This window comes from Bos taurus, chromosome 14, assembly GCF_002263795.3.
Source record: "Bos taurus isolate L1 Dominette 01449 registration number 42190680 breed Hereford chromosome 14, ARS-UCD2.0, whole genome shotgun sequence".
Taxonomy (NCBI): domain Eukaryota; kingdom Metazoa; phylum Chordata; class Mammalia; order Artiodactyla; family Bovidae; genus Bos; species Bos taurus.
In genome coordinates, this window is record NC_037341.1 from 20,630,717 (window position 1) to 20,645,072 (window position 14,356).

Genomic DNA, 14,356 nt, shown 5'->3' on the forward strand with positions numbered 1-14,356 from the left:
CATTGTAGTGCAATTATCCTCCAATTAAAAATTTAAAAATATATTGGTGGAATTTTATTTTTAAAAAAATGGTAACAAGTATTGTTCCAGGAAGTGTTCAATGTAGGTTTTTGATTGATTGGTAAAACGCATTTAGGGACCTGCTCTTCTGTCTCCATCTTCAAACCATCCTGACTTTGGTTGAAAGCATCTTTACTTCTAGAGACTTTCCTTGGTTGACTCCTCATCAGAGCAGAAAATACTTTGAAACAATTAGAGCAACCTGCTTCCCTGGTAGCTCAGCTGGTAAAGAATCCACCTGCAATGCAGGAGACCCCCAGTTTGATTCCTAGGTTGGGAAGATCCCCTGGAGAAGGGATAGGCTACCCACTCCAGTTTTCTTGGGCTTCCCTGGTGGCTTAGACGGTAAAGAATCCAATGCAAGAGATCTGGATTCAGTCCCTGGTTTGGGAAGATCCCCTGGAGGAGGACATGGCAACCCACTCCAGTATTCTTTGCCTGGAGAATCCTGTGGACAGAGGAGCCTGGCGGCTACAGTCCATGGGGTCGCAAAGAGTAGGGTACGATTGAGCAGAACAAGAAAGATATGCTTCTTGTACATGACCCTGAGGAATCACACAAACATTCTCAAATTGTCAGCTTTTTTTTTTTTTTTTCATATTTTAAATGACATGTCTCCACCAGTGAGTCTGTTCTCATCCACGGGCCATTTCACTTCTCCAAGTTTGTGCCTCCTTATATCTCCTCTTAATTCATGTTTATCAGTAAGACAAAGGTAAACTAACACTAAAACAAGGAAAAACAAAGCAATTCAACAGAACATTTTCTAAGTGAAAACAGTCTGTGTTTAGTCTGATGTCAGATTATAGCATACAGACAGCATCATTTAAGTTTCTCTAGAAAACCAGTGAAAAAGAAGGTTTTAATTAGTAAAAGTTCTGTTGAACAAAGATTTCATGTGTTATAAGGTCATTTGTCTAAATCTGATAATCGTTTTTCATTTGGTCTTTAAAGTTTGTTTACATGACTTGATACAGAGGAAACTCAGCAGATTTATTTTAAATTTTTATGATGTTTCACTCAACGGTGGTGGTGGCAGCATAGTCACTAAGTCGTGTCCGACTCTTGCGACCCCATGGACTGCAGCCCGCCCACCAGGCTTCTCTGACCCTGGGATTCTCCAGGCAAGAATACTGGAGTGGGCTGCCTTTTCCTTCTCCAGTTCACTCAATAAATGGTCTTAAATGTTTATTTTATGGGTAATCCTGACTGAAACTATCTTGATAATATACAGTGTCCTATAGTGTCTGAATATTCCATCCCCTCTGTTCTCTTATCTGTTAAAACAAATATAATATGAAGTGAAAGTGAATAATGAAAGAAGTTACCAAAAGTTATGCTGTACATTCTCGGTAGATTGTGTGGGATCAGAGGCTTTTCATTTCTCATCAAGAGAATATGATTAAGTTGAAATATTTCTGAAATGTTTGTATATGAAATTTGGGACACTTTTGACAGTCAGAATTAAAAAAAAATTCCTAATTGGTGCTTGATATGCAATGATTTTAGTATGTCAACAATATAGTTTACTCACTAAGAAGAGAGTCCCATAAACCTGGGGTTATTGTATTACATTATCTTTGCTGACCTCACTTTTCTTTGTTTATTTTTGCAGATTAAAAAAATCAACAGAAACTTTCCTGTAAACCAGCAGGTAAGATAGAGAAACACGTGCAAAGCCAAATTGTGTATTTCTTTCATTTTGTCTGTTACAAATGATAATTTTGATTGCCTTTAGTTTTACATGGAAATAATTCGTACCAATTATTAATTAATTCGGAGAAGGCAATGGCAACCCGCTCCAGTACTCTTGCCTGGGAAATCCCATGGATGGATGGAGGAGCCTGGTAGGCTGCAGTCCATGGGGTCGCAAAGAGTCGGACACGACTGAGTGACTTCACTTTCACTTTTCACTTTCATGCATTGGAGAAGGAAATGGTAATAATTTTATTACGGTAAACTTAACTTCTATTGCTTTCACAATCATAATATAAGCATTAGCTATTAATAGAATAAGGAAAGGAAGTGAAGGCGCACCGCCTGGACTCGCTGAGCTGTCCTCGTCCAGTGTGTGGACGGGGAGGGGGCTCGGTGGCAGGACACTGACGCTAACTCCCCACAGCAACCTCAGTCCACAGCCACTGACCACAATCTAAACATCGACAATATGGATTCCTAATATGGATTCCTAACTAGTGGCATACCCGCCACTAGTTAGCTTCCACGGTAAAACTTTAAAATAACTTTCAGTATGGCAAAACCAGTTCCTTTTCGTCTAAGCCTGGGGTCCCATATCAGTAGCATCTGTATAAGGGCAGCCATCTCATATGTGTTTAGAAAGTTAAACGAGAAGAAAATTTCTCAATATATGCTATTGCTTGCATCAGCGTGTCAGATGTGTGTGTTCCTTGCAACAGAGAACTTATGTTCTGGGGTAGGTTGTGGTGTTCAGGGTGCCCCTTGCCCGGGCCACCCACAGAGCCCATGTGGCTGAGTGAGGTGGTGGGCAGCTTTGCAGAGCCTGCTGTGCCTACAGCCCTGACCTGTCTTGCTTGGGGTGAGGCCAGGGGAACCAGTTCCCCTCCTTCGGGCCCCCTGCCTCTGAGCCATGCGATGCTCTTGGCAGGTACAGGGTTGGAGGGGTGTCTGTGCCTCTCAGAACCACAGCAAGTGGGGGCACATGGGGGTTGTTCATGGGCAGAGACGAGGCTCAGCCCAGAGCACCCGACTCACTCGCTCTGGGGTGATGCCTGGGACACTGGGGCATCGCTCCATCCACCGCAGGTGATTCTGAGGCTGGAGTGCACAGGTCACATCTGGGAAAACAGTTTACAGCTTCACGGGACTGAACAGGAGGGAAAAGCCAGGCATTAAGGATAACGTGTTCAACTGGAAGCCTCAGCTGTGAGGGAAGTTTGCAATGCCCAGGACAAGATAGGGTTGTTTTATAGTCAGAAGTGTAAAAATGTAGACCTGCTCTTTTGGGGAATTCTTGCCAAAAATACAAATGAAGTGTTTCTTTAAAAGTGACTCTAATATTTATGTTATCACCTCTCTTGTCCCTTCAACCCTCAGCATTTGAAGTATATCAATAATTAGTGTAATTTCCTTACTAGGAATGTTTCCTAATCCTGACTAGTCCACAGCTATGCTTTATTCACCATGATGACAACCATGTGGAACACTTCCTTCAGGGACCTGTCTCGTTCCTCACCACCCCTGCTTTTATCTAGGTTTTGAATAATGCTGAGTGAAGTCAGTAAAAATCTGGAAAACCTTGAATATAGAAGAAATCAAAAACTTTAATATTCTACCCACATTTAATAAACACAGATAAGCATCCACGGCTGTTTATCTGCTAACCTTTCAATATTATGAAATTTTATTTCAAATCTCTTAGCATCTCACAATTTGAAATCACAATGAATTCTAGACACTTTAACAACTGAAAGCTACAGCTAATAGACTTTTCTGTCACTACTTCCCACCTTGTAAATGAAGTCTTTTGGGATATAGGATTACTTTATAGTTCAACCTTCATATCTATGCTTAATAGGAAGAACTCACCCACATAGTATAATAGCCCTGCATTAGGAGATCAGGGTTCATCTTCTGCCTAAAATCTGAGCCACTTCAAGGAACAAAAATTGAAAATTATATGTAATCTAACTTCTCATGAAGATTTAGCACTCAAACCCTTACCTTGGACTAGTTGCTTTCATCTCAAATTTCTTCAAACTTAATTTTCAGGGAGCATTCTCTGATGCTCAGATTTGATATAAGTATATATGTTTATATATATGCTTTTTATTAAATAACATCAGACATAATGTTACAGTATTCAAGTCCCCTCATAGCCATGATACACATCAGCTGAAATACATTAGAACAGAAGTCTTCTGCCTCCTGTGGGGTTTGGTTTTGACTTTGTGCAGCCACTGTGGTACTGGTACCCCAACCAGAGAAATTAAAATTAAAAAATGCAAAGGGGTTGGAACTGGAGAAAGTCACTGCACCCAGCAGAGGCCAGCGCTGTGGACCGAGTCTCCAGAGATACCCCCATGCTCCAGAGCACAGCAGACTCTCAGTAAGATCATCTCAGAGAAGAATATTTTTATCAGAAGGATAAGCCATTTGAGCAAATAAACCATCATAAGGGAAAACACACTGTGAAGATTAAAGAACAATCCACGACTATTTTAAATTATTTTTTTTAATAAGGTGGTACAAAATGTAAGGCAAGAACAAGAAGTGGTACAAAAAATTGTGGATTTGCAAAATAACTCAACAGAAGTTCAAAAATGAATAAAGCATGAATATGTTTAAGCTTATAATCAATTAGCCAACTGAATAATAGAACAGATAAAAATAAAGATAAAACATGTAATTGGAAGTAGTGTATCTGAGAGTACCATCAGAATACAGCCTATACAGAAAGGGCTGAAAATATGAAAAATGATGTAAGAGTTGAAGTTTAGAATGAGAGGCTCCAAAAAGAAAAATTCTGCAGAAAGACTGGAGATGACGAACTTGTGAAGAGATTTGATGGCTAGGAGTTTCTATAAGACTTGAGGTTAGAGAACCACGCTAACCCTGGAGCACGATGAAGAAAACCAGATCCACAACCTGAACGTCCCACCGGTGGGGTAATGAGCAACCATCATAGGGTGAGCTGGCTCTCCTGGTGCTGGTCTGGAAGATTCTCCAGGAAAGCATATGAGGTACCAGTGGCAAGTAAGGAAGAAGGACTAGATAAACTTCTACTTTTAATAAAGGGTGTAATAAAGGATAAAACAGACATATGATATGCACAAGAAGATGCCCAAGTGCCTACATCTGGGAGCAAGAGTAACAGCCCAGCCTCCTTCCCACAGGGAGGGTTTCCTCCCAGGCCTCCTGCATAAGCTCCTGCCTTCCCCCACCCCAGCCTGGATTCCTTCCCCTGTGACTTCTCTCACTTTCTTCCCCTCTTCAGTTCCTGCACAAGGACATTCCATTTCTATTTTGAAAACAGATGTGTATTGGGTCTGTCCTTGTTCTTCCTGCATTCTATTTTGCTTTTTGTGGACCGGAATCATCTCTGTCCACTTGGATACCTGGAGAAACGTGTGCACTGGCCATTTTCAGGATGCATTTCTCATATTGTGCATGAGGTTGAGCAACTTGAAATGACACTGGCGTATCCTTTCGCTCGCCTTTCTCTACCCTTTTGAACATGTTCCTCTTTTCTTCTTGTTGTTTTCTTATTTATTTGTAAGCACTGTGTACTCAATACATGAAGGGAATTTAACCGTTGTATTTTATGTCACCTAAATCAGCACGCTTTGTTAGTGGCTTATAGGATTTATGTTGTACTTAGAGTTTATCCATTCAAGATTAATAAAAGGAGAAAAGCAATCCATTGCTGATTTCTAATAACTTTATGTTATTATTTTTACATTTGAGCAATTGACTTATCTCATTGTGTTTTCACACTGTGTATTACTCTCCACTAACACTTCCCAGGCCAGTTCAGTTCAGTTCAGTCGCTCAGTCGTGTCCAACTCTTTGTGACCCCATGGCCTGCAGCACGCCAGGCCTCCCTGTGCATCACCAACTCCTGGAGTTTACTCAAACTCACATCCATCGAGTCACTGATGCCATCCAACCATCTCATCCTCTGTCATCCCCTTGTCCTCTGCCCTCAATCTTTCCTAGCATCAGGGTCTTTTCCAATGAGTTGGCTCTTCACATCAGGTGGCCAAAGTATTGGAGTTTCAGCTTCAGCATCAGTCCTTCCAGTGAATATTCAAGACTGATTTCCTTTAGGATAGACTGGTCTCCCAGGTCAGGGAGGGCTTATAAAGGGACAGAAGGGGGCTTTGGGAGGTGATAAGTTCATTATGTTGACTGTAGTTATGGTTTTGTGGATTCACATGTATGTCACAACTTATAAAATTTTACCCTTTAAATATGTGTACTTTCTTCATGTCATTATACCTCAATAAAGCTAAAGCCATTTTTGTTATTAAAATGTTTGGGAGCCAGATAAGTTAAGAAATAATATTATATCAAGGCCATTGGAGTTTGGCTCCATCTTAATTATTGTCTAGACTTGAAATTAGTAGAGTCAGTACAGTTTCTTCCAGTTCACTTTTGTTCAGAACAACTTTCTCATTTCCTCTTTGTGTCTGGAGCATAGCCATTAGCACAATTCAGATCAGGTTCATTTGTGAAGTGCAGAGTGAGATTCAGCTGCAAATGATGACTTTTCCTGAAAAGCATGTGATTATGGGGGTCCTGCTTCTAGATTACATAGGGATACTCAGTGCGTGAGATCATGGTGATAAGAATGGGAATCTTGCTGCTAGACTACACAGGGATACACAGTGCGTGTGATAATGATGATAACATTGATAATGGGAGTCCTGCTGTGAGACTACACAGGGATACTCAGTGCATGAGATAACAGTGATAATGGGTGTCTTGCTGCTAGACTACACAAGGATACTCAGTGCATGAGATAATGGTGATAACAGTGATAACAGTGATAATGGGGGTCCTGCTGTGAGACTACACAGGGATACTCAGTGCATGAGATAATGGTGATAACAGTGATAACATTGATAATGGGAGTCCTGCTTTGAGACTACACAGGGACACACAGTGCATGTGATAATGGTGATAACAGTGATAATGGGGGCCCTGCTGCTAGACTACACAGGGATACTCAGTGCATGAGATCATGGTGATAACAGTGATAACAGTGATAATGGGAGTCTTGCTGCTAGACTACACAGGGATACACGGTGCATGAGATAACAGTGATAACAGTGATAATGGGGGTCCTGCTGATAGATTACACAGGGATATTCAGTTGGGTGTGAAACTGTGTTGTGCTAGTTCACTCAGTTGCAGGTCATGTAGACAAGCAGACCTACATGCAGCGCTTTGTGCACATAGCCTTCTGAGTCATGACTTGTTGCATTTCTAATGTTTAATCTTTATTAACCAAAACTCCTCCATCCTGAAATACATCGCATTACTCCCATAAAGTGGCACTTTGCAATTTATATTTTCTATAATTCCTAAGGAGAAGGGTTATTGAGAATTAATTCATCATGAAAATATTAATACTGAACTCCCTTTATATCAGGCACTGTGCAAAATAGAGTTATTAAATTATAGTAGTCTAAATACATAAAAACTATACTCTGTAGGTGGTAATAGTGGTAAAGAACCCACCTGCCAGTGCAGGAGAGATAAGAGACACAGGTTCGATCCCTGGATTAGAAAGATCTCCTGGAGGAGGGCATGGCAACCCACTCCAGTATTCTTGCCTGGAGAATCCCCATGGACAGAGGAGCCTGGTGGGCTACAGTTCATAGGGTCTCAAAGAGTGAGTCACGACTTAGCGACTAAGTGAAGCAACTTAGCACAGCACATACACAGCACATACTCATTTACAATAAATTATTACCTCAATAAGTTTATCTTATAAACTGTTATTCATTTTTGACTAGCTATAAAAATTTGGAAACATTATTTTAGACGAATACATAGAATTCTGGAAACAACAGAGGGAAAAGTGACTAGTAGTCTCCAGTTGTGTTGAGAGTGCTGAGAAATTAAAGGACACATTAAAAATTGAGTTTTGAAGTAACATTAGGGAAAAGAGAGGAGTTAGGACCTCCAAACACTTGTTTCTCCATAAAAGTAACAAAGAACTGGCAAAATGGTCTGAATTAAAATTTTCAGATCTATAGAAATTCACCAAGTGTATGCTGAACTCAGTGAGCGTTTACTCAAGAAAAACAGCTGAATCTTGGTAGGAATAGTGATCGTTGCGGCATTTGAACTGATCCAGCCCCGGTCCCGGCTTCCTAGCAATCGGGCAGCCTCAAAATTAAGGGCTTACGTTTCCTCACCATCTGCTCTGATCTTTTGGTTGTCTAGTCTTCTTCCCATCACTTAAAACCAGCTAGCTCGAAATTTGTAATCTAATAAGATGATGCATATTTGTTTCATTCATCTATGTCTGCTGTATCAAAGATATTTGCACGTGTGTCTGCATCCTTTTTAAACAAAATATTCTATTAATGGGACTGACAATTGGTCTTTATTTTGGATTTCAAAGCTGAAGGTTTTTTCAACTGAAGGGCAATTTTTTTTTCATTCTTCATATATTTTTCATATATTCAGCTTATAAACGATGACAGCAAATCATAGAGTCACATGATCTGGTGATAATGAGTGGTGGTGTTTAGTTTATTTTATAATATTTGGCAATAAAATATGCTGGAACTTAAAATTTTGTAAAAAGTAATATTCCTATATAAATTAACTCTTGTAAGAGCTATTAGCTTATAAACCATGGTGAAAAGATAGTGGCAGAGGTTTCATAAGTAAACCTTCTGGCTCTGAGATTCAGAGCCACTCGTTATTAATTTGATGTTGCTGTTGCTGTTCAGTCCCTAAGTGGTGTCCAACTCTTTATGACCCCATGGATTGTAGCATGCCAGGCCTCCCTATCCCTCCCTACTCAAGGGGGGAAGTACATGTTAAACGGGCAAATTAGCAAAAGGTAAGTAAAGTCCTATTGGTGAAAAAGTTTATGCTTTTAAACACATGTGGATAGGACAGTGGCTATATTTCACTTCCTTTATCACTTCTTTAAGTGTGATTTAATTGACCAAATTGTATACTCCTTTTCCTCTGATATGTGAAAGAAGATATAAGTGATTAAGCATAACAGAAAAGCACAGCAAGAATGTTCACGTAAGAGAACCATTCATCCCATTTGGGGTTAATGGATTGACTCTAAACTCTGTAGTGCATGCACTGCAGAACCTGCCCGAAGTCCTTTACTGCAGTTTTGATGATGTTGTCAATGAGCCAGCTCTCCTCTCTGCTGTTCAAAGCCTTAAAATATAACCCAGATGATGAGCTTGATCTGTCAAATGATCTGTCATTAAGAAATACTTTAAAGGACTTCCTTGGTGGCACAGTGGATAAGAATCTGCCTGCCAGTGCAGGAGACACGGATTTCATCCCTGGTTTGGGAAGGTTCCACGTGCTGTGGAGCAGCTAAGCCCATGCACCACAACTACTGCACCTGCACGCTAGAGCCAGGCTCCTGAGAAGAGAAGCCCCTGCAACGAGAAGCCCGCGTACCTCAAGCAGAGAGGAGCCCTTGTTCGCCGAACTAGAGAAACGCCCACACGGCGGCAAAGAGCTAGCACAACCAAATAAATAAATTAATTTAAAAAATACTTTAAAAACAAGTTCACGTCAAAAAGATATACTGCACTGTTTAGGAACACTGCAGTTTTTTTCACCAGTCATTAATTTTCACAGGATAGGCCATGCCCTTAACTGAGGAACAAAACAGCTCAAAACACAAAACTGTCTTTTAAATTATGTTTATATGTATAGTTACATACTAGCTGCAAAAGATAGGTGTAGGCTTGGGAAATGGAGGAATATGTTATAAAATGATAAATATCATGTCCTATATTTTATTATCTTATTAGCTTAAGAAAAATGTATTCTGTGTGCTCTATCATGAAATAATAAGTAAAAGAGAAAAATATGAATAACTCAGGGCCTAATATTATAAAAGCAGTAAACTATATACAAACCCAAAGCTAAAAATATGAAGGGTGTCATATTCAAGAAGTCATGGTTTATGGCAAACTGAGGTGATGCTGTTTATGTTCACTCGCAGGCCCCCAAGGAGCTGGGTGGCAGCTTCTCACTGAGCCGAGGCTCCAGGTGGGAGGAGCCTAGGTCCACCTGAATCAGAGAGGCCGGGAGGATTTAGAGCCCAGAGCTGGGAGGGAAGAGTCGTCAGTGAGAAAGGGGATAAAATATAAACATAAAGCATGAGGTCGGATGTCAAGTATGAGAAACAAGGTCCTCGTGGAGTGGAGCAGGTAGGCGGTCGTCTGAGAGGAGAGGAGAAAGTCAGGCAGCCTGTGGCACATGTGCTGGCTTTGCATCTACAGGGATCAAAGTAGGATGGTTTCCAGGGTAACAGGAACTGTGTGTGGCTGGACATGTAGCAGGGAAGGAATCGTTTCATTCTAATGAAGGTGAGGAAGACATGACCTTCAAATGACAAGTAACCGTTGTGTCAGGCATCAGTGGGACCCAGTGACACGTGGAGGAGACACACCTGCCCTTGTCATACTTCCTCTGAAGAGTATCCGAAATGGACCCTCCAGTTCCAGGGAAGGAGGGCAGGAGCTGTGCAGTGGGAGATGTTTCTCTTTGGACATGTTGCGTCTCTGCATGCTGTCTTGTGAGCACGCATTTTGTTTCAGACTGTTTCTCCAAGGGTGTTTACATACAAAGCAGACCTAGTAAATCAGACTGTGTTTCTCTTCAGAACCAAGGGGAGAATTTCTTACCCTCCCTTTGGAAGTTTCAGAAGGTAGAGACAATATCTCCAGGCAGGGCCCAGGGGAGGCGTGCCTTTGTTCATTCTCGAAGTTGTGTCTGACTCTTTGTGACCCCGTGAACTGCAGCATGCAAGGCTTCCCTATCCTTCACTATCTCCTGGAGGTTGCTTAGACTCGTGTCCATCAAGTTGGTGATGCCATCCGACCATCTCATCCTCTGTCATCCCCTTATCCTCCTACCTTTAATCTTTCCCAGCATCAGGGTCTTTTCCAATGAGTCAGTTCTTCACATCAGGTGGCCAAAGTATTGGAGTTTCAGCTTCAGCATCAGTCCTTCCAATGAGGATTCACGACTGATTTCCTTTAGGATTGACTGGTGTGATCTCCTTGCAGTCCAAGGAACTCTCAAAAGTCTTCTCCAGCATCACAGTTCGAAAGCATCATTCTTCGACTCTCAACCTTCTTTATGGTCCAACTCTCACATCCATACATGACTACGGGAAAAACCGTAACTTTGGCTGTACAGACTTATGTTGGCAAAGTAATGTCTCTGCTTTGTAATAAGCTGTCTAGGTTTGTCAGTAAGAGAGCCTATTGCCCTTTATAAAATATCTTAGTTCCCTAACCTCAGGGACCCCCATGTGACACAGCCTGTTGTGTGCATATACCTCAGTCACAAAATGCTGATACTCATGGTGTTGGCTGTGCTGTGAATATGAAGTCCTCTGTCTCTGACCCAAGAATATAACATCTTCCGCTGGCATCCATAAACCTGTGAGAGGGTAACAGTTCAGTTCAGTCACTCAGTCGTGTTCGACTCTTTGCGACCCCATCAACTGCAACACACCAAGGCTCCATGTCCATCACTAACTCCTGGAGCTTGCTCAAACTCATGTGCATCAAATCAGCGATGCCATCCAACCATCTCATAGCTCAGTAGCTTGCAAAATCTCAGACCTTTCGTGGTTCATCACATTTTGTAGCAAGGATGAGCTGATGACAGAAATGTTGTTTTTTGGTAGTGGAAGGATGGTTAACTAGATTTGAGAGAAGTCCATGCACACCTGCAGTGAACATGTTGCTGCTACTGCTGCTAAGTCGCTTCAGTCGTGTCCGACTCTTAGCGACCCCATGGACCGCAGCCTACCAGGATCTTCCGTCCATGGGATTTTCCAGGCAAGAGTACTGGAGTGTGGTGCCATTGCCTTCCCCAAGTGAACATGTTAGTTGCTTGTTAATAAGGAGTGATTTGAGGGGAGGTGCTAAGCAGAGGATGGGTAGCAGATTAAATAACAGCCTTGTGAACAGAGCATCCTCAAGTGTTTTCAGCTGCCCTTCAGGTGGGAGCCTTGCTCAGTCCTCTGACTGTGACCCCTATAATATTTGTCCTGGGACAGCAGACAGCTCTGATCTTTTTCAGACAATGGTTACAGAAATGCTCCTGAATTGAGCATTACAGAGGGGAAAATTATAGCCACTACAGGGAGAAAGCTTCCCAGGTGACTCAGTGGTAAAGATCCTGCCTGCCAATGCAGGAGACATGGGTTTCATCCCTGAGTTGGAAAGATCCCCTGAAAGACAGCATGGCGACCCACTCCAGTATTCTTGCCTGGAGAATCCCATGGACAGAGGAGCCTAGCGGGCTACAGTCCATGGGGTTTTGAAAGAGTCAGGCATGACTTAGCAACTAAACAACAATAGGGAGAAACCAGGTGAACAGTTAAAACTATGCGTGGTTCACCTGAGGTTCACTTGAGGGATGAGAGAGTGGAGCACACAATGTTTCATAAGAAGAATAACACTAAGGAAAACCACTGCACCTTGCTTCTAGCGTGGAGTGCACTGCCAGGCTCCGTAGCTGTCCACTCCAGCCCTGGGCTCTTGACCTCTGAACAAAGGTCAGTCTTTCCTTCATCATGAAAGGTAGTAGTGTCTGTCCCTGAGCAGTTTCATGGACTGTCCCTGCCAGTAGCATTTAGGGCTTCTCAAAGCCTCCTTTGATTCTGCATTCACTCTGCCCCAGTTGCTGCTCAGTTTTCTTACCAGTTTCTAAGACTCTCATGGATTTCAGATGCATTCCTTCACTGTGTGGGACAAAAGGTAACTTCACAGATCTTTCTGAGCCGGTCTCTCTCTCCCAGCCTCCTGCTGAGAGGCCTGGGAACAACAAACACCTTCAGATTCCCAGAGACCTTCCAGTTTAGCTGAGGCGATCTCTGAGTCAAGTTCTTAATCCCTTCAGAAGACCCTCTGTGAGTTTTGATCCTTCTAAGATTTGAGGAAAAGCTTTTGTGTCACACACCTAGGATTGCCCCCATGCTAGGATTTCAAGCCACCCAATTTTCAGCATATTTTGGCATCTGGAGAAGCTGAGAATAGTCAGAGCCATCAAACCCAACACAAGTTTGTAAAACAATTCACCTCCAATTAAAAAAAAAAAAAAAGAAGAAGAAAACTTATGTGCACACACACATACACACCCAAAAGAATCACCAAATCCTGTTTGTTTCAATCTGGTAGTTTGTCACCAAGTTCCTCCCTTCCTCCCCTCCTCTCACATTTTATGATCGAATAATGAAGAAACAAGGCAGCACCTGCAGCATAGGGGTGTAACCAGGTAGACATGACTACTGGCCGTTTCTGCTTTCCACATTCCTGCAGGAAACAGTGACGTCAAGCTTCCTGCCATGACCAGCAAGGGTCTCTGTCTTCTGGTTTCCAATAACATTCTCCTGACTCTCTTCTGATCTCTCCCTGGCAGGCAACTGCCCCCTGTGCAGGTTTCGACCAACGGTGAGATTAAGTCTTCTGTCCTGTGATCTAGACTCACTCTCTCACTCTCCTCCCCACCGCCCCATACTCTTCCAGTCTCCACCAACTGTTTCTCAAGCTGCTCCCACCTCTTGGCTGTTTGTTAAAGCAGAACTCTATTCCAGTGAAAAATCCTGTGTTAGTTTTCCACTGTACAACATGTGACTGTGCATGCAGCCACATTATACAGCACACACTTATTATCTCCCAGTTTGTTCTGATCAAGAGTCCAAGCGCAGATCCTTCTCCCAGAGTCTCACAAGAATGCAGTCATGGTTCTGACCTTTGTTATCATCTCACGGGAGGCTTGGAGTTCTCTTCAAGGGTCCCGTTCAAACTGTGGGGCTGAGACCCTTGGCTTCTAGGGGTTCCCCATCATTCCTCTCATCCAGAGGATGAGTTGATTTGATGGCATCACCGACTCAGTGGACATGAATTTGAGAACAGGGTTCTCTCCCGCATATTGGTGTCTTCAAGGCCAAGGGCATCGTCCTGCTCTTTCCAGTCTCCATTAAATGGCTTACCTGATTCAGCTCTGATTAGAGGCTTTAGTTACATATGCAGTAGCTCTTCTGCACTGCCATGTAACCTTAAATAATTAAGGGGGTGGCAACTACACTATTCTTAAGTTCCTACACACCCTTAGCAGAAGGGGATGATGCAGAACTGTGGGCCATCAGTCATCATGGTAGCATTCACTTTTTTAAAAACTTTCCATTTTCTTTAGTTCTTCAGAAATTGTAAATGGTTCTAAGAAATTCTCTTAAGACTTGTGCTTGATCACATAGCTTGGGACCCAGTGGTAATCTGGAGGCTCAATTAGTACGAGCTGCAGGAAGTGACTTCACTTCCCACATCCTGCAAGGTATCTGGCAGGAGTAGGCCGCTGACAAGGATTCATGATAACTTAGAAAGGAAGGACTAGTGTAAACTCATCATCTTCTCTTTGTATAAGTAAGACACTGAGTTTTGAGGAGATAACTATTCATGGTTCCTGAGATGGTTGTTTTTGTTCAGTTACTGTCATGTCCTACTCTTTGCAAACCCATGGATCGCAGCATGCCAGATTTCCTTGTTCTTTACCATCTCCCAGAGTTTGCTCA

At 42.3% G+C, this 14,356-nt stretch overlaps 1 protein-coding gene across 1 annotated transcript in view; it reads left to right on the forward strand.

The window, feature by feature from the left end:
• Positions 1–14,356, forward strand: part of SNTG1 (syntrophin gamma 1) — a 416,897-nt gene that overhangs the window by 347,943 nt on the left and 54,598 nt on the right. The window contains exon 13 of the mRNA XM_002692659.6: positions 1,676–1,714. Within this exon, the coding sequence (XP_002692705.3) occupies positions 1,676–1,714 (39 nt within the window). The remainder of the gene's footprint in view (positions 1–1,675; positions 1,715–14,356) is intronic.